Here is a 20,525-nt window from a genome sequence, read left to right as displayed (position 1 = left end):
TGGAGGTAGACTGTCTGCAACCTGGCGCTGCCTCCCGAAGTCCCACACTGAAAGTGGGTTCATGAAACCACTCCCCCCAGCAGAGAAAGAAGAAAAGAAAACCGACCGAAACTTCATCCTACGCCATGGGGAGAAGGGGCTGAGGTTATGATTTTGGGATTAATAATTATTCTTGGTCACTGTTGCGTTTCTTTTAAAAAACCACACTGTTGGCAAAAGATGTAAATAAGAACAGCAGGCTTTATTGCTAGCTGCATGCGAGGAGGCCACGAGAGGCTGTAATTATATGAACCTGCGACTTCCAGTGACAATAGTGTAAAGCAACAGGGAGGCAATGATGTGCCCTGTGTCGTAACACCGATGTAGATCATTAAAGCGCCTCTTATCATGGATCTCTCTGACTAACAGGAATAAAAGCAATTTGCAGGTGGTCTGCACATATGTATATTGTTTTTATTTTATGAAAAGCTCCAGTGACCGCCAAAGCCTTGAATGACTATCTGCAAACACCGGAACATCCGGGAGGGCTTCAAATTTCTGTTTGTGGTGCTCTATGTCTTACTGTGCTCCCTCTCCTTTAGTATTAGTTTCGGGCCCCTCAGGAAGACAGGTGTGATGGGAGGAAGGCGGCTGGTTGGCATTGGTTAGGAAGTACCCAGCGTCCCACCCTGGTGCCCGCAGCTCCTACCTGGGTCTCAGGCACGATGGGATTCTGCCCAGGGGCAGCACTGAAGAAGGTGGACAGAGGGGAGGAGATGATGATTGGATCGGGCCGGACAAAGCCACTGAGGTCACAGCTGGGGATGGAGTTCTCCTCCGTCTTCATCACCAGGGTGTCCATGGCATGAAAGCTATTCCACGGCAGCCACACGGTGCGCTCCTGGCTCATGAAGGGGGCTCGCTCAAAGTGCAGGGTCAGGGCGGCACCCCCGTTGGCGATCAGGTCAAACCTGGAGACAGGTAAATGGGTCTCTGAGAGATGCTATGGGTAAGTTAATAATCCTCTCTGAGCCAAAGATTCTTCATCTGTACAATGGGAATAATGATACTGATACGTGGTGTCTCAAAGAATGTAACATTGGGCTGGGGCTGTAGCTCAGTGGTAGAGCGCTTGCCTCACACGTGTGAGGCACTGAGTTTGATCCTCAGCACCACATGAAAATAAATAAATAAACAAACAAATAAATATTGTGTCCATTTACAACTAAAAATATTTTTAAAAAAAGAATAAAATATGAAGACCCCAGAGTAGGCATGAGCCAACTATGTCCCATGGGGTGAGCCTGGCTCACCACCTGTTTTGGCAAATAAAGTTTTATTGGCACACAGCTATATTCATTTGCTTATGTAACCTCTATGGCTGTTTTCCTGCCATAGTGACAGCGCTGAGTTGTGGCAGCAGAAGCCACATGGCCAGCAAAGCCTAAACTATTTACTCCCTGGCCCTTTGCAGAACGTGTTTGCTGACCTCTGGTGTAAAGCACTTAGCACAGCGCGAGGCTGAGAGAAGTGTTCAGCAGACAGTGTGGTGACAGTGACGTGATGCTCGGACATTGGCAGGGGCTCACAGCACCATGCTTATAGCCAAACTCCATTCTGCTTCTGTCTCTGGCAATGATTCTTTCACTGTATTCCTGCTTGCTCCTGATGATCTGGGTGGAGGTGACCCACCAAGAAGGTGAAAATACAAAAGCTCTGCTTTTCCCATTTCACAGAAAGGTAGGAGGTCAACAGAGAGTACCCCGCCTCCAACTCCCGGCTGTACTCCTCTGGAATCTCAGCTCTTTGCAGAAAGCAGCTTTTCCATCCTGCTTCTATCAGAATCCCTACCGCTTGGATCAGAGTGAAAATACACTGATAGCTGGCTTCATCCAATTCTGGTAACATAATCGCTGTTTTCTAACAGACGTAAAATAAATGACCGAGGACCACATAGATATGAAGGTCAAGGTTTACATATGAATTTGTTTATATATTTGTTTCCTGGGTATGCATGCTGTTGGGGAAGGATTTGCCTAAGCTGTACAAGAGACTCAAATGCCTCAAAGCAACATGGTTCCTAACTGGCAAGAAAGAGTCAATGGAAGAGTGTGGCCCATGCTATATTCATAACAGATTGTGGGATTCCTTGGAGCATTCCCAAACACGGCCTGGGACTTGCACAGCTTTTCAACCTGAGCAAACTGAAGAGGCACCGATCCAGGAGTTTGAATAGATGATCTTGGAGGTGGATTTGGGCCCTAATTAGTCAGGGAGCATCTGAGAGGGACAGGAGAGTGGAAGGGACAGACAGCAGAGGGAGGACTCAGAAGTGTCTTGTGCTGTTTCACAGGACTTTACAGAAATAGCCTCAAGGCTGTTAGTTCTTCACGAGCACTGACTTCCAAGAATGAACAAGGCCCCAAAGATCTTTGTGCAGTATCTGTTAACCATTCCAGTGCTTTTGAATAATTGGATTTGGCCATAGAAACCTCTGAGTAGAGCTACCAGACAGTTAATGACTGCAGCTGGTCCTCCACTTATGTTGGTTTTACTTATGATTTTTCAGCTTTTCAAGGCTATGAAAGTGATCTGCAGTCAGTAGAAACTCTAAGCACATCTGATCTCTTCCTGAGTTACCAACAAGAGGTCCACACTTACAGTGGCAGGGAGCCATAGTTCCCAGTCCATCACCAGGGCGAACAACCTGCTGCGCACTGTGTTGCTAAGCAGGGATGTTTGGTAGGTCAGGTAGAGCTCATGCATTTTTTTTTTAATGTTACTTTCTTTATGTTTTGATATCTGAACTAAACTTCTTTTTTTTTTAAAAAAATATATATATTTGGTTGTTGATGGACCTTTATTTTATTTATTTATATGTGGTGCTGAGAATTGAACCCAGTGCCTCACGCATGCTAGGCAAGTGCTCTACCGCTGAGCCACAGCCCCAGCCCTGCATTTTTGACTTATGATATTTCAACTTACGATGTGCTTGGGATGTAAGGCACTGTAAGTTGAACATTGGTACTGAGGATTGGATGTGAATCCTTAGACCCCTCCTTTGGGTCTCAGTGTTGGAATGTTAAGGTGGATCTACTGTAGGCTGGTGGTTTAAAAAACTGCCTGCAAGGCTTAGGACAGTAGGGAATAACTAGACTCCTCACCAGAGAAAGCCAAGCTCACAGTTCTTACCTCCCACGCCATGCCCAGGATTTCCCAGAGTCTGGTTTTATAGAAAAAGTGCTGCATCAGGTTTACAGTGATGGACGCTTGCTTCCTTTGCAATGGCTAGGACAGCTGTGTGTGTGTAAGAATTTCCAGTGCAGAGTCAGTGTTTTCCCCTTCCTACAGACTTCTTATTTTCTTATCATGTGTTTAACTTTTGACTCGGTGCCCGGTAGGTTCAGGCAGAGGCAGAGCTTTCTTCTTGGTGGGGGTGAATGGGCGCACGTTCCCAATCAGAAGATCACTGGGGACTGTTGCCTCCTTCACACAGCAGGGAGACTGCTAAATGTACTTAATTAGACTTCTCTGATTACAGCCCACCCCCTCAAGACTGTAGCGAAAACATCACAGCTCCTAGAGCCACAGATGAAAGCAGAAGGGGATCACCACAGGACACTGTGTCATGTGGATTCTTGTCACCCTGCACTGCCTTTGATTTAAAATCGGAGTTAGTTTCTAAGAAACCACCTTCTTTCTAGAATCTGCCCCCACCCCCAGCACACACAGAACAGCATTTGTTTTCTGGTTGGGATACCACACAGGAAAGCATGGAGTGACTTTGGGGAATCCTCTCTGAAGGTCTGGTCTAGTGGCCACCTCACACAGGGAGCCACATAAACCCAAGCTGACTGCACCATGGCTTTCCGCCTCCGCACTCAGCCCTGGACAGGTCCCAGCCCACAGTGCTACTTACGTGCCATCCTGGCGGGTGATGGTGTAGCCATACTTTGGGTACTTAACAAAAGACACATTCACACCGACCAGGGGAGTCCCATCTGTAGTTACTACTTGGCCTCGGATGAGAGATACCAAGCTGGGAGAGAAAGAAACAGAGGTCTTTGAGCCACATGCAGGAGAAACAGATCAAGGGGTGCTGAGTTCTCTTTCCTTATTGCTACTACTCCCTCATCTGCATCTGGTCCCCAGGCAAGGAGAAGACCTTCAACATGAATTTCTAGATCCACATGACCATGTCTGCACAGAGGGATGGGCAGAGGGGAAGTCTCAATGTTTTGCTTTTCCTAAGAACAAAAATTCTGACATTCGAGGTGAAATCCCTTGGGCAGACTGGCCCGCCCCGGGGCTGGACAGTGGTCTCCCGTGTGCTTTCTCTCCAGCCTTGGCTGGGTTCCACTGCTTGATGCAGTCTGGCTTCTGCTTGGCCCGGGCTCCAGGCTGCCCTCATCCCTCACGTGCATGCCTTTGCCTGGCACACGGAGCATTATGCTCGGGTGAGAGCTTCCCCATCTGGCTGCTCATTTCCTAATTTGGTGCTGGAGCAAGGCCATGCCACGATCCTCCTCCGGGCTGGGAGTTGGGGGCGCAGGGCAGCGCACATAGGTTTTATTATGAGGCTGGGATGTACACATACATAGTTTTTTGCTGCCCTCCAAGAGCAAAATTTCTCCCAATCTATAAAAGCCTCAGGAAAAGAGAACATTGGAGATATATTTCTTTCTGGTGAAAATAGCTTGGATTCTGGATTGCATGTAGCTACATATTTTTCTCATGTCAAGTTCCAACTGTCCTGGGGGGTGGGTGGTTGAAATCTGACACACGCATTTTTTTTTTCCTGATGTTAGGGAAAGTTCTTTCTCTCCAGACCACAGTAACTAGAATTTTCCCAACAATGCCAATTTCCAACCAACTACCTCTGGGAAACCCTGCACCCAGCCATAGAGATGCTACAATACAGGTTGAACATTCCTTATCTGAAATGCTTGGGCCCAGAGATGTTTCAGGCTTTGGAATTTTTCAGATTTTGGAATATTTGCATGTACATAATGAGATATCTTGGGGATGGGACCCAAGTCTCAACACAAAATTTATTTATGCTTTCATATACATCTTATATACATAGCCTGAAGATGATTTGATACGATACTTTTAATAACTTTGTGCATGAAATAAAGTTTCATGGTATGGAATTTCCCACTTAGGGGTGCCACGCTGGTGCTTAATGTATTTGGGATTTTGGAGCATTTCACATTTTGAACTCTGGGGTTAGGGGTGCTCACCCTGTATTCTACCCAGAGCCATGTCTCCTGTCACCTGAATCCTCTAGACTTCATGGAGAAATGAGACAATGAGAAGCTCCACATCTTGGCCTTGAAGATACAGGGCAATTTGGCGAAAGCGAAGAGGTTCTCAGGCTCCCGGGTTCCTGGACACACTCCCAATTTCTAGAGTAGGCAATCAAGCTGACCCATTCTTTGCCAGAATCTTGTCAAGATTTTTGGAATGCATTCACTTTTGCAATCCCAAGCGTCCTGCAAACTGGAGGGAGGCTGTCTCCAAGCATCTCTCTTTCTATTAGTAATACCCCCCACTGTTCAACTCCAACCCTTTGACGATCTCAGGGGTGTTTAGACTGTTCCACTGACAGCTCTAATTGTCTGCTACTGGCTGCCTAACAAATGAATCTCATTTTTAGCTAGTTCCAACCACAATGCTAGAGTCTTTTGAAAGTAGAAAACTAATTTATGAAAATAATCCTTTTGTTCAATTCCATTTTCTTATCTTAGCTCAGACTTAGATTTCTTTAAGGCCTTACCAGACACTATTTTAAAATCGATGATGTGTGTTGATGACCACAAGGTACACAGTGGTTGTGATAAGAAAACAAAATCGGAAGTACATTCCACAGTGGGTTTCTTCCCCCCTTCCTTTTTTTTTTTTTTTAAAAAAATTTTCTTTTTACAACTGCTATTTTTTAAAAATCAGTCCTGTAGCACAAGACTGTGCAGAGCACCATAGGAATAAAAGGGGCTGGGCTGCCCAAGATTTCTACCCTTCTATTTTTCTAATTCTTCATTGTTGCTGGCTTTCTATCGTTTCCAGGCAGCCAATTTGCTGAAAAGATTCAGCTAAGACATGCTATCAGTTCATTTCTATTTATGATTATTGATGTGTAACAATTATCACATTATCTAGATAGTGAGATCCGCTCTATAAATTATAGTGGTGGAGTCAAGGCATTTTAGTTATTTTTGTATGCCATTATCTAGGGAACGCCTTTGAGAAGTCTTGAATTAAGTTCCTTTTTACTCCTGGCTTTGTCCTTCATTATTTGTCAGGCAATGATGTACTGAAATCCACATGCTTACTGAACTTCGACCTGCGCCTTGGAGTACAGTTTGGTATTGCGTGGATCTGTGCAGACAAGCTGGAGTGGATCATCAGAGCTCCAGAGAGTTCTCCATGGCAACTTCCTTTTGCTCACATCTCTGGGCTGGGATAATCCCCTGAAGATTTTTGGGGTCCCTGCCTGCCCCCCTGTATATTGGCCCTCACTTGAGATGCTTTCTGGCAATGGTAACTGTTGCTGGGGAGGAGAGGAGGAAGTTAGAAGGGATAGGTGGAGGAAGAGGATGGAAAGGAGACTGTTAGGATTTAGGGTAGAAATAATGAAATGTAAATTAGGGAGCAGATGGAAGTTGACCCGGGGTCTTTGGAGGATGTGTTCATGGGACAAAACAACTGTATGCCAACTCAACCTAAAGGCTGTGGCCTAGTGCAAGATCCACCCAGGAGTCTTTGGCAAGATGAGTTACATTCATAATTAAAAGGAAACAGACTACAGAAACCTTCCCAGATTTAGGGAGCAGAGGGAACACTTCCTTTTTGGTCAGAGAGTTGTGGTTTGTTTATTTATTCATTCATTCATTTATTTATTCATTGTTTATTTATTCTTCTATTAAAACAACAACATACCGTGAGTAGAATATGATACTATTCTAATGGCACTCATCTAGAAAATGAGGTTTATGAGCCCAATGTGACACAGTTAGGAAGTGTCAGGGTGGAAATAGAAGAGGGTGGAGATCACGGTTTCTCTCGCATTATTATTTATTTTTCTACTTTATGTTTGGTAACATCAGAACAGAGAAGCCAAAGTTGTTGACTTAAGGTGATTTTGTTAAGCAGTCCATTCAAAATGGCTGCCAATAACTGGGACAGCCCAACTTTCCAGAGGATTCTAGGAGGCTGCGGAATGGGCTGCACCAACTCCTACCCTTTCCTGTGCCATCGAAGCTAGACTCTCAGGGAGGGGTGGGGACAATCATGGCCCCATGGTGTCTCCTCCCCATGGTGTTTCCTCCCATGGGGACAGCCATGGCTCCATGGTGTCCAAAATGGGAGTAACAAGAGAATCACCAATTAAGCTCCTGAGAAAAGTGAAGCCTAGTATTCCCCGTCCTGCTGGGCCTGATAAACAGCAAGCTCAGGAGCCTTCCTGAGGATGTAGGCTGGGCGAGGAGGAGGAGGAAGGGGAAGAGGAGGGCAGTACATTTCAGAGGGATATCCTCTGGTGTCCTGTTGCATAGGAGGGGCACAAGAGTGGGCAGTAGAAAGGTGTTTTATATTGCAAAATAACCCAAAGAGAGGGTTTTAAATGTTCCTACCATAAATAAATGACAAATGTTTAAGGTGATGAATATTCTAATCTGTCAGATTTGATCATTTCACAATGTATGGATGAGTCAGAATGCTACATTATAACCCAAGAATATGTACCAAATATGTCCCATTAGTATATGTCAACCAAAAAAAAAATTCAAAATTTAGAAAAAGAAATAGAGAAGAAAGGTGGAGGGTGGGGCGTGGGAGAGAATGGTGCATGATGGGGCTGTCAGAAGGACAAGGCGTCAGGACCATTTCGCTCAAGTTCCTAGATGCTAGAGGTTTTGTGGGCGAGGACCCCAGCAGTTTTGATTTTTCTTCATGAAGGGGCACAGAGATGGAGTGGGGTAACACCAAGAAGACCTTGCCGCATGTCTTACACCACCAGATGGGGATCTGGGCCCATGGAGACAGAGATCAGTCGTGCCCAGCCAGGCCCCTCCCATCCCTTCCTTCTACCCTCAGACGTACAAATGGTACCTAGAAGGTAGGAGGGGATGGATGGTTGGGAGGGGCCCCGCGGTGAAATCTTCCCTTTACTCTCGGGGCACAGTTCCAACTTGTCCTGGCCTGAAGGGAAGGGCCAAGGTGGCCACAAAATAAATTCAGAATTTGACCCTAGAATATTCATAAACCTCAAATCAGCAACCCAGAGCAAAGACAGACTGGGGAGAATGAGTGGCCCCTGCACATAATGGGCCATGAGGAGACGCCAGGGGTGGAGCTGCCGTGAGCATCGAAGTCATCGGCACATCTCTGGCTCGTCCTAGGTGCTCAATACATTCTCCCCACTGGCATCATCTTGAATCCAAGATGCCAGGATGATAGGTTATGTTATCAACTTAATAACAGCTGTCAAAAAGCCTCTACCGAATGAACTATTTAAGCAATGCTCAAACAAAAGTCACTCTCAGAGGCATTGTAAAGGGAGATTTAAAAGAATGACAAGAGTGTCATAAAATAATAGATCATAACAAAACGGGGGAATCCACAGGTATCTCCAGCAATTCTGGATCGAAGGTGGCCAAGTCCTACAGGGTGCACGGGGCTCTGCTGGAGCCTCACCTGGAGTGAGGGAAGGGCTTTCTAGGAGCCTGGCAGGGAGCAGCCTCAATTGGGCCATTTCCAGGCCAACGGGGCCCATGGAAAGGGAGGAGCACTTCCTCCTGCCCCAGTGGGGGGGAGCTGGTGACCGCAGCAGCCTGTGGGGACACAGGGTACTTACCTGCTGTTGAAGGGGTTGTCTCCAGGAATGATGTGGGTGCTGTCCTTGCCTGCCAGGAGCTTGATGCGATCGTAGAAGGACTTCACAGCTGGCCACTCCGTCTGGCCCTGCTGAATGATGTCCATGGGGTCCCGGGAGCCCCGGCAGAGAGGGCTGTTCTGACAGGCCGTCTGCAGGCAGCAGTCGGGGTCCAGGCAGTCCACCAGGCCATCTGGAGGGGCAGAGGCAGAGCCAGGGTCAGTGGATTTCATGGCACTCAGCCGCTTGGAGATGCTAACACTTCCCCGGGGCCTTGAATTGGCAGGTTCCACACAGCAAACCTCGTATAATTCCAACCTATGTGCATCGAAAATAAAGGACTGAAAGGACGTGACTGAAAATGTTGACAATCGTTGTCCCTAGTAGCAGATAAGTGGGTTTCTATTGGCTTTCTTGATTACATGTCTCCGGAATGTCTTCCTTCTTCTACTATGAGCCAGGGTTATTGGAGCGGTTGGAAATAAAAATAAAAACGTTGCATTTAAATAACATTGCACAAATAACGACCGATGGCCAGTTCTCAGAGACCCGTGCTAACGGGAGCACAAGCAGTCGAAACGTGTGGGGCACCTAAGTCTCACTTCCATGGAGAAAAGAATTCCATTCCTGCTCCCCTAAGCCAGCGAGGGAACTGCTGAACAGCTGGAAAACCAGGCGCTGTGTGTTGGGTTTTCCAGATCCTGTGTAGAAATGGCCTTGACACGGGAACCTGAAAGTTGAGCCACCAGTCTACCTGCTGCTTCTGGTTCTGCCCTCTTACCTGTCGGCAGGACCTCCAGCATTCGGATTTACTTGCCTGGATTCCTGCCCCTCACATCACCATTCCTGGGATGATTCTTACTTATCCATCTACAATTCATAAACACACATTTACATGCATCTACTTGCTGGATGAGCCAAAAATCATGGCACCTGTCCTCAAAAAGAGGACAGGATGGTGGCAGAAGCAGACAGACGGGATCATAGCTTGAGACCTGGTTTAGATGTGGCCTCCCCATCCAGGAAGCCTTCCTGATGATGCCCTTGGCTGGGTTTGTTGTGGACCGAATGTGTGTGCCCCCAGATCCGTATGTTGAAACTCTAACCCCCAATATATGGTACTAGAAAGTGGGGCTGTTGGGAGGGAAATCAGCACTGGAAGTGGAACCTGAAAGGGATTAGTGACCTCGTAAATGAGACTTCTGAGAGTCCTCTGGCTTTCTTTCTGCCCCTGTCACAGGGAGGAAATGGCCATCTACTAATTATGAAGCAGATCCTCCCCAGACACCAAATCCACCAGCACCTTGATCTTGGGCTGCTCATCTTCCAGAACTGCAAGAAATATGTGTTTGTTGTTTAAGTCACTCGACGTCCGGAGGTTTTGTTACAGCAGCCCCAGTGGATGGACACAGCTGCTCCTGCAGTGTGCATCCCTGACCAGAGATTTTTAATGAATGGCTCTGCGTTGAAATCCTATGGGGAAAATCAAGGACACACTCCAGACCCTCCAGAGACAGCACTGGGGGCAGGGTCCAGAAGGTGCATTTTAATCACAATTTTCAGGTGATTCTAATGCACACAAAAAAAATCTAGAAATGGTTGTTGTTAACACCAACTTCCTTGTGCTGGAATTAATTATCTCTTTATGCTTGCCTCCCTGAGTGGAAAATGAGCTCTGTGAAGAGAACAGTGTCTTATTAATTTCTACATTCATGTTTTGCTTAATGCCAAACACTAATGTTTGTTGAATGAATAAATGACTGTTTCCCATTCCTCACATCTGTTAGAGCTAAGGACAGGAAGGTTCTGGGCAGTGTCCACTCCTTGGGATTTCCTGTTAGAATGGATCTGTTGGCCAATCCTTATTCACTCTGCTGGGAATTGATTGAGAATAAACTTGCTTACACCTCCTGGATTTGATAGCAAGGCATTTTTCTGGCCCTAACCAGCATCACAGAAACAGGTTCTCACACCCAAGGCTGTGCTATGACCGACTCCTGTACTAAGATGCCCAATCAGAGGCCTGGTTGTATGCTTTAAATTTACTACAATGTAAATTTTTTGGCATTAAGTTTTACGTTTGGTTCTGCTAATGGAATTGAAATATATAATTTCACCAAAGTTCCACTGTCTTTTAGCAATTAATGTACAATTATTTTAATGCATTACTTCCTTTTTAGCAAACAAACAAATTAGGAAGTTGCATGTTTTGCTTGGCTTTCAATGACTAAGCCTAGCCTCTCATTTTCCACACGGGCAAATGCCGCTCCGTGCCTTGTAACACATTTAGATTTACAAAAAAATTCCTAGAAATTCAGGCACAGGGGAGTGAGCAGGCACGCACACTTTAAATTTAGGAACTTTCCAAATCAAGGCTCCAAATGTTTCAGCGGACTGAATCAGCTACTCCCCAGAGAGCGGAAGACTCAGACCCCAGAAAGACCCAGAAACCATGCTATATCCAGTAGGAGGATTGAAGTCCCACATCAGGTCCATATCCCATTGTCCAATCTGGACTCAAGGGCCATTGGAGAATAAGAAAAAAAAAAAAGAGAAAGGAAAACTATAATTGCACAGAATTCTGCCTTGACCATCACCTCCGGCACACTGCTTTCTCTAGACAGAAATAGTCCACCACGGAATGCTTGCTTCGGATTTTAAAAATAACCCACTGAGCTACGTTGGCAGTGTTTCATTCTGCAGCCTCAGAAACTTCCCAGGTGAGAAGGAACCCTCTGTTGTTAGCATTATAGATTCTTTTAAGGTCGCCAGCCTCTTCCCATTAGGACTTCCATCCATCTCAGTGGCCTTTCCCTCCCCTCTGGTCCATACACCACCCACTCCTTATTACCAGCTTGAGGGCCTCTTGCACTCAGTGCCTTGAGAGAGTTTGTCCACTAAGTTCTGTGCACTTTCCTCCCCACCTGCTCCTGCCTGCCATCTCCCTGGGCTGCAAACTGCCTCCAAACTCCAAATCTCCAATTTCCCCACTGTTTTGTTGATTCTGGGTTTTCTATTCAAGAGCCTGTCTGTCTGGCAGGAGATGGCCTAAACATGTCAGCAACTGCAGATGACAAATAGGAAAAAAGAAGAAAAAAGGTCTCAGTGATTTCCTCCTGCATATTTACAGGTACCTGCTCCAGAGATGGCACATCTGGGGTTCTCTCCGTGAGTACGTGCGAGCATACCTTATGCCTACGATGACCTCATCATGCTGCGTGATTATGGGCTGCCGAGGCCGAACACTTTCCGACGGCACTGTGAACTTTAAATTGGCACTCCAATCTCCCAGTGGCCTGTCAGTCATGAGAAGCGCATCTCCATGCCAGCCAGCCCCTTGGATGCAGTCTGACATTGCAATCTTCAGTAAATTACCCTGTCACTGACAATCTCGCAGTTATCTCACAAACAATCAAGCAGCAATCAAACTGTTCTGAATCACCAGTTCAGGACCTAAGAGGCCTCCGATGTCTCCATTCAACAGCGGGGGGAAGCCACCTGGCCCTCCTATGACATTGGGCGATTTCTTTATTTATATTTCTCCCTCCCTATTTGTTTGTCTGGCTGCCTTTCCTGTGGAGAGGGTGGTGGGAGAGGTGTGCAGGGGCCGTGGGGCCTGAGTCTGACTCGGCAGTTGTGGGGAAGCGCACTTGGGGCTGCCCTGTGGGGTACACCGTGGTGGCACACATCGGTGTCATCTTCCTTCACTCTGAAACGTGGTCAAGGAGAATTGTCTAGGTGCCTCTGTCAAAGCCCATGCTAAGTCACAGCACTTGCTGAAGTCTACACGTATAGATCATATACTAATGGCAATGGCAATTTCAGGGAAGGGTGACATGGGAGACGCTTTCTGGGAACAATATGAGGCATTCTTTTCATTACTGTTGATAAAGAAAATCAGAGAATCTCCTCTAACCGTCTGGCAATGTGAAGCAGAAATCAGGGTTAATTATTGCTGAATTGAATCCTTTGGATTATAAGTCCCAGTGTAAAAAGCCAAAAATTCTACAAAGAAGATACGTGCAGAGGTAAGAACTTGGTCTCTAGAACCAGATGGATATGAGGTTGAAGTTCACCTTCCCTAGTCCCTAGCTGTGTGAGCGAGGGAAGTTAAACAACCTTGCTGAGCCCCAGTTTCTTGCCTTTAAAGCCGAGTTTATCAGCTGGGCATGGTGGTGCATGGTGGAATTCCAGTGGCTTGGGAGGCTGAGGCAGGAGGATTGTAAGTTCAAAGCCAGGCTCAACAACCTAGGGTGACCCTAAGCAACTTAGCAAGATCCTGTCTCAAAATAAAAAAAATAAAAAAGGGTTGGGGATATGGTTAAGTGCCCCTAGGTTCAATCCCTGGTGTATATATATATATATATATATATATATATATATATATATATATATATATATATAAACACACAACAAAAAACGATTGAGTTATCACAGTACCTGTACATAGGGTTATGTGATAGGGAATAAATGATTACACACATACACACACACATCATCTGTCTGGCAAATAGTATGTGTTTAATAAACCATAGGTATTATTATAATCATTACTATAAAAACTCACTGAAGGTTTTTAACTCTTAGTTTATAAAATCTGGACATTAAAATAGATAAAATGAAGGGCTGGAGTTGTGGCTCAGTGGTAGAGCACTTGCCTGGCATGTGTGAGGCTCTGGGTTCAATTCCTCAGCACCGGATATAAATAAATAAATAAAAGATCCATTTACAACTAAAAATATTAAAAATATAGACAAAATTAATATGCCCTTATATTTTGAGTCAATCACTAGTATGGGCTCTGGGCTGGATGAATCTTGGCAAGCATGCCAGACTGTGTTTCCAAATAGTGACAGGTTGGTAACAATTAATAGTGATAATAGATGCAATAGATAGAGGGGCATTGTCCCATGTTCTTGATTTAAACCTTCTTGGCAACTTTGCAAAGCAGAATAATGTCATTCAAGAATTTCATACTCTGGATTCTAGATTTTAATCTGAGGATTGGCTTCTACCTAGCTGGTATCTGGGGAATTAACTGCTCCATGCCTCAGTTTCCCTCATATGTAAAATGGAGACGATGGTGATGACGTTTGAGAAGTGATTAATTCTTGGTCCTCTGTATCTTCGGTTTCCTTATCAACTAACCTTGGAGGCCTTTGACGGTTCTGTGTTGAGGAAGTACAGATGATCTTCCTTGTAATCATTCCCTAAACAATACATTGCAACAACTATTTACACAGCATGCTTACACTGTATGGTAAGTCATCTGGAGACAATTTTTAATGATCAGGAGGATGTGTGTGGTTTTAAATGCAAACACTACACCATTCAACATGAGGGCTTTGGCATCCCAGGGTCCTGGGATCACTCCCCTGTGCGGGCTAGAGGATGACGCACAGTGTCTGGAGCAGAGCCTGGTACAGTGCCCTGCACCGGCACTGTCTCACAATTAGCCTGTCACCCATCCTACAGAGGGTGAGACGGGGCAGAAAGAGGGTCAGTAAAGCACCCAAGTCCCTGAGAAGCAGCTTGGATGAAAAGGGAAGGAGAGTTTGTTTCCCTCCCAAAAGAGTCTGAAGACGGCACCAGGCCCCTCAGCGGGGGCAATGTGGGCGGTGTGAGATGCAGTCACTTCTGTAGGCCCTTGCGCTTCTCCTGCTGGGAAATAGTGTGACTGACTGGTCGACATGAGCATCTGTAAATGAATCGACGTGAGAAACTAGATGCTTTGGGGATGTGTCCCTGGCAACCAGGTGGCTGAGGACCCTGCTATGTGTTGGTGAGATTCAACGCCCTCAGCTTGTTGTACGGCACAGGAGGCCTGTACCTGTGCTGGCTGGAGGTTTGTGTCAGTCATTTCCAGCCCCTGCCTTGTTTGCTCTGCTAGATTTTCAAGGTGTTCCTAGGTAGTGGGGAGACGTAAGCTCAAGGCCCTAATTGAGTGCCTATTAGTAAAGCCAACACTCAGTGTGGCGGGCCCCTGCCCGTGGGGGCAGTACAGCAAGCAGCCACAGTCAGCATCTGGACATTTCAGAGTTGGCTGAAACACACACGTCTTTTTACCTGAAGGAGACTGCCTGAGTCTTTGCATGAACCCTCTTACAGAGAAGGCCCTGGGAATGAGAGAAACTTTATTTCACTTGTGTTCCTCTTTGATCTCTGTAAACTGGGCAGCTTATGGAGAATCGTTTGGAAGCATTTTGTTCAGTCTTTGGAACCCTTTGCTCCCTGTGGTTTGGTGTGCAGGTGATTCCCTCTCCCACCTGCGTGAACTTGGTGGCTTTTCTAAGTATTAAAGGCTTCAGAGAAACACCTAAATTGACTTTTCTGAGTTCTATTTTGTGACAGGGTGACTCAAATTGATGCCCACAATCTACCACAGGTGCCACGGACAGCTCTGGGAGTACCTAAAGGCAGCCCCAGGCTGGGGACAGGTCAAAAGCTCAGATTTTAAAACATTAGCCCTACTTTGCCCAGACTGTGGTTTGCAGGGAAGCACCACCAACCCACCAAATCTATCTGCCCTACTCCTGGGGTCAGGAGGCCATAAAGTGGATTGGCTAAAAACACAGGCTTTGAAGGGAAAAGCTGGAGTGGGGTGGAGGAGATCAAGCAAATAGAAGGGAGACCAGTAGAGGAGAAGGATTAGGGGGAGGAAGAAGGAACAGGAAAGGAGAAGGATCGGGAATGAAATTGACCAAATTCTGTTATGTGCTCATATGAATATGTCCCAATGAATCCCAGTATTACACATAACTATAATGCACCAATAAAAAAATAAAAATAAATTGTTAAAAAAATGGGCTTTGAAGACTATACTATGATCCATTTACAAGATAGTCAAGAACAGGCAAAGTCAACCAATTATGATGGAAATTCAGAAATTGTAGCTACCGGGGTAACAATGGTGCACCTCACAGGGATGTGGGGGAGATTGATGGAAATGACCCACAGATGGTACTTAGAAGAGTTAGGAGCACCTGATCATGACTAAGGGCCTCTGAGTAATTTCTCCTCCTCCTTTTTTTTTTTTTTTCCTTTTCGAGTCTTCTTGGCATCACAAACTTTGGGTTACCTACACAGAGATAGATACTTGTCAAGTTCTCACTTCTCCAAGAAAAACACAGGCAATGCAGGTGGGGAGCCCAGTAAAGCTTAGGTCCACTGCTTTGAGATCAGATAATAAGGGGATAGTGGAAAGGTAATGAAGCAATGGGAAGAAGGGAAGTGGCAACCAGTTGGGACAAGAAGGAAGGAACTTGGGGCCATTTGCCCTTAACGATGAATAAAAAGGAGGGTAGGTGCCTGGCAGGCACTGGTGCTGGCTAGGGTTAAGGCTAGTTACGGACAGAAAGAAATTCTTGAGTACAAAGGAAGTTACTTTGTTTTAGGATAAGATTTTGTAGGGTCATGCCTAAAGTGTGTGGGACCTTGGGAAAAAATATTTTTCCAGGTCCCTATCTATATAAAAAATTTAGCCACCTAAATCAGAATTTGGCCCCATCTGGCAATCCATGATAGAGCAAAAGAAATACCTCTCCAGGTAACAGGAGCAATGTGCTCATGGGGCTGTCCTCCAGAGCTGGGGCTGGCCATCAGATCCTAGGATATGCCATAGTTGCAAATTCTGAAATGACTCAGGCATCTGGTTGACCCCATATGCATGGGGTGAGGGTAAGCGGTGGCAGACAGTTGTAAGTTGCTCTGAAGGGGAGAGACAGGGAGCAGGGCTCATGTGGATCCTAGTCTGGACTGGGTGCTCCTCACGGTTACATGCTGACCCTGGCCAGTCCCCTGCCACTAAGGAAGTACTTAGAAAATCTCAAGGAAGTCGCTCTAAATCTCAGGGCCAGAATGAATATGGACTTTAGACTTAAGATGTTTTGGTTTTAAGATCTGGTCTGTGACTCATCATCTACATAACCACTGGGCAAGTGCATGGCTCAGTTTTCCAATCTATAGAATGGACTTAAGAGCACCCACTATTGAGAGGCCCAGAGGTAAGATGGCGTGTGTGAAAGAGATGGTGACAGCTTTAGCACTGAAGGAGGAGGATCTCAAATCAGCGGAGGCAATTCTTAAATGATAGCTCTTGCCCTGCACCAGGGAAGGGCCTGGCTCCATTTGCATTTTACCCAGCTCCTGCTGACAAGTTGGAAGTGAGGGATAATTGAAAGTATTCTGGCTTGATGTAACTAAGAAGTGAAAGGAACGGGCCAGGCTGACTTGATTTAACCTGGCAATATGAGATTAGTTCTTCATTGCCTCTGTTAGGGCTCCCGCGTCGCCAGCCCTTGAAAGCAATAGCTGGCTGACAGGGTGCTCATTTGGAAGGTTTCACCTGCCATTAATACCCTGGCTGCCTGATGGACCGTGGTTCCTCAGGATCCCCGCCCAGCCCCTCATGGAGCACTGGCCACACTTAAATATTATAGAAGGAGACCTGTATTTGCGGTCCTGGAAAGCCTGTTGGAAGTTGTCCTCTTTCTTCTTGCCAATTCTTTTTGTCAGACTTTGAGTTCCAGGGCCAGAGAACCTTGCCCCAAAGCACCTTCAGCATTTCTTATGACTTAGCAAAGGGGGATCAGAAACCTGGCAGGGGGAGGCCCCGCTGCAAACTGCGAGGCTGGCTTTCCCCTCCTTCAGGAGGGAAGCAGGAAAGAAAGCAAAGCCTATGTGGGAAACCAAGGACTGTCACTGCAAGTGGCCTCGGGCCTGAGGACCTCTCTTCCCTAGGATGCTAGCTGTCCTTCAAGTCACTGGGAGAATTTTTTTTTTTTTTTTTGGATGGCTTCTTCACCAGAAACGAAATGAAACAAATGAACCCGAATCCAAACAGATATATCATTGAACCAATGCTTCTCAAATTCCAATCAGCATCAGAATCACTCAGGGATCTTGTTAAAATGGAGACTCTAAAAACGGGGTATCGGGGTTTGCGAACACGGCTGCTCCAAGTGTCAAAATCCCCGGGAGGCAGACTCCTATGCGTCACTAGTAAGTCCTTGCTGCCTTCCCCTGGAGTGATATGACACCCGCTTCCTGCTGTCACCCCAGATCTACTGACTTTCTGAGCGTGGAAACTGGGAATCTGCAGTTTTAAGGTCTGTAGATGACTCTTTTCTGCATTAAACCTCAAGGACTCCTGCAGTGAATTATTGAAAACACCCCTCAAACAGCCACAAGAGTACCAGTGACCCCAGGGCCTAAGGTAGCTTTTCCAAACTGTGTCTCCGGCAGGTTCCCTGAAACACAGAGATGGAGGTGAGAGGGGGGAAATCTGTGTTCAAGTACAGTCTGGGAGACATCAGTTATGCAAAGTAAAGCTCCCCCCGCACCCAGCAGGACTGCTCAGGGTTTCTGACATTTAAATATACACAATAACTCTTTAATACTGCAATGGTGTATGTATCATTTCCTGACCATGAACCCCTTTTGTCTCTGTGCAGTTGTATCCAGTGCCACACATTTTGAGAAATGCTTCATGAGAACATGGAGCTCTAGGTTGAAAAGCTCTGTCCTGGGAAAGACCCATAAAAACTCCATCTGCTCAATAGTCATGAGTGGATCCCAGCCTTGACTGACCGGGGTGACCGGGGACCATGTCTGACCAACAACATCACCACTACTAGCACATCAGAGCCACTGGCTCCCAGTGCCCAACAAAGCCAATGCATTTCAGCCAGGTGACGATGTCCCGGGGTCAGTAGGATGAGGAAGCATTCATGGAAACCATGTCTGATGAGACTAGTGGTTGGCACTCATGCAGAGCGTCCTAGGTGCTGGGCACCATGCTAAATACTTTTCCTTCATTCCCTTGCAAATTGCCACCAGGCATTATTGGCACTGACATTTACACATGGGGAGTGGGACACTTGGAGAGAGTGAAGCAATTCACCAAGAAAACATGGCTTCTGAGTGGTGGGCTTGGGCTGTGACTCCAGGTGGCTGCCCTCTGTAGCCAAGTCCTGTCTGAAGCTGTCAGGAGGCTGTTCTCCAGGAAAACACGCCCAGTGACCAATACTCAGGGGCTCCCTTTCCCTAAGGCAGGACTAAGTCAAGCAGAAGACTAACTACCTGAATCCACATTGGAAGGCGAGTGGATTTTTGGAAAACTGGGATACAGAATGTTCTAGTCCACCTTCCGCCCCAGGGCTTCACGTCCCTAGTTTGCGTTTTAGACTCAGGTGGGTCACGATGGGCTGGCTCCCAGGGCTGCTCAAGCTGCCCTGCGCTTTCCCGCTGTGTGCTGGGCACCTCCTGGCCAGTCATTGTCCAGTCATGCTCATGAGGCCCTGGGAGGCGGGTTCAGGAACGGAGGCTCAGAGAGTGAGAGGATCTTGCCCAAGGTCACAAAGCTAGGGAGAAGTGATTCCCACCTTGGGGGCCGTCGACCTCCAAAGCTCTTGACTTCTGCTCTTGATTCTTATAGGAGGCTGCGAGGAGCCACAGCGTAGCAAGGTGGATTCTGGATGGGGGAGGACTTGGGGGAGGACTGCTGAGGCTCAGAAAATACCTTCCTTTCTGCTCGCTCTCTTTCTCTCTCCTTCCCCATCTCATTCTCTGCCTCTGCCACTCTCCTCCCCCCAGAAACAGCCTCCGGGAATGATCTCATTCGATCACAGATTTCCCACCTTGGACAGCCCTGACAGGCTCCCTGGCACCGGCTCACCCTTGTTAGCCGGCGGCCGTGTTCTCCACGCCTGAGGGGTTTCCATCCTGGCTGCTGCCATCCCCCCACTCTGCCATCACAGATGCCAGTGGCAACAGGGAGCAGGGCCTGTGATCTTGGCCTCCCCAAGTGCGTCTCCATTTCCCCAAATGCCCACCCTCTGCCGGCCGCTCCTGGCCTCTCCCCCTTGCTGTGCTCCTCATCAACCTCCATCCCAGAGTCTACTGACAGGTCAGACAGAGCTGAGCTGATGGCCAGCGGAGCCCAGGCCAGGCAGGGGGTGCCAGACAGTGACCTGCTGGGTCCCTCAGAAAGAAAAGGGGCTGTCACCATCCACGCCTCAGAGCAACAAGCCGGAACGGTTACTTTCTGCCTGAGGGGAGACCTTGTCTCTGGGGTGCGGAGGCAGGAAGGCTGGCACCAGAGCTGAGAGAATGAATAGCAGGGCATGGCCCTTCTCTTTTTCTGGCATTGAGAAATACCCGGACTGCCAGCTGGGGAGGAGGAACCAGACCCGGCTATCACACAAACTTTCTGCTCTGCTGGGGAGACAGGAGTCACTAATTCCTAAACTGTGTCCTTCTAAAAGTGGCCATTGCTATCCTCCAGGTACTGGGCTTGGTACTCCCTGGAGATATCTTCTCTGTGGGCTAGGTACCTGGAGCCAACATTGTACTGTCAATTATGATCACAGGATCTGGAGGCAGGTGACCAGGGTCCTACATACTCTATGCAAAATGTTGGTTGCAACGTATTGACTGTGTGGCCTCAGGCTAATGACTTTACCTCTCTGAGTCTTAGTATTTTTCCATCTGTAGAGTATAAATAATAATCATAGTAGTTTAATTGGGTATTTTGAGATATAAGTAAACTGCATAAAGAAGCATTTACAGTATAACCATTTGTTTATTTCCATTTTACAGATGGAGAAACAGTGCTAGGGAGTTAAGTTACTAGGCTTAACTAGGTCAGGTAGCTGCTGGGGAGTGGCAAGGCTGG

At 46.9% G+C, this 20,525-nt stretch overlaps 1 protein-coding gene across 15 annotated transcripts in view; it reads right to left on the bottom strand.

Moving 5' to 3' along the window:
* Positions 1-20,525, bottom strand: part of Tenm2 (teneurin transmembrane protein 2) — a 1,244,871-nt gene that overhangs the window by 51,902 nt on the left and 1,172,444 nt on the right. For all 15 annotated transcript variants that reach the window (XM_058571810.1, XM_058571809.1, XM_058571811.1 and 12 more), the window contains 3 exons: positions 8,834-9,044; positions 3,899-4,018; positions 689-950 (listed from right to left, as the gene is read on the bottom strand). In XM_058571810.1, the coding sequence (XP_058427793.1) occupies positions 689-950; positions 3,899-4,018; positions 8,834-9,044 (593 nt within the window). The remainder of the gene's footprint in view (positions 1-688; positions 951-3,898; positions 4,019-8,833; positions 9,045-20,525) is intronic.

The sequence above is a fragment of the Marmota monax genome, unplaced genomic scaffold, assembly GCF_021218885.2.
Source record: "Marmota monax isolate L192 unplaced genomic scaffold, Marmota_monax_Labrador192_F-V1.1 WCK01_AAM20220418_F8-fsc00084, whole genome shotgun sequence".
NCBI lineage: Eukaryota > Metazoa > Chordata > Mammalia > Rodentia > Sciuridae > Marmota > Marmota monax.
The sequence above is the reverse complement of the archived record's forward strand: the minus strand, read 5'-3'. Positions and strand labels throughout refer to the sequence as shown.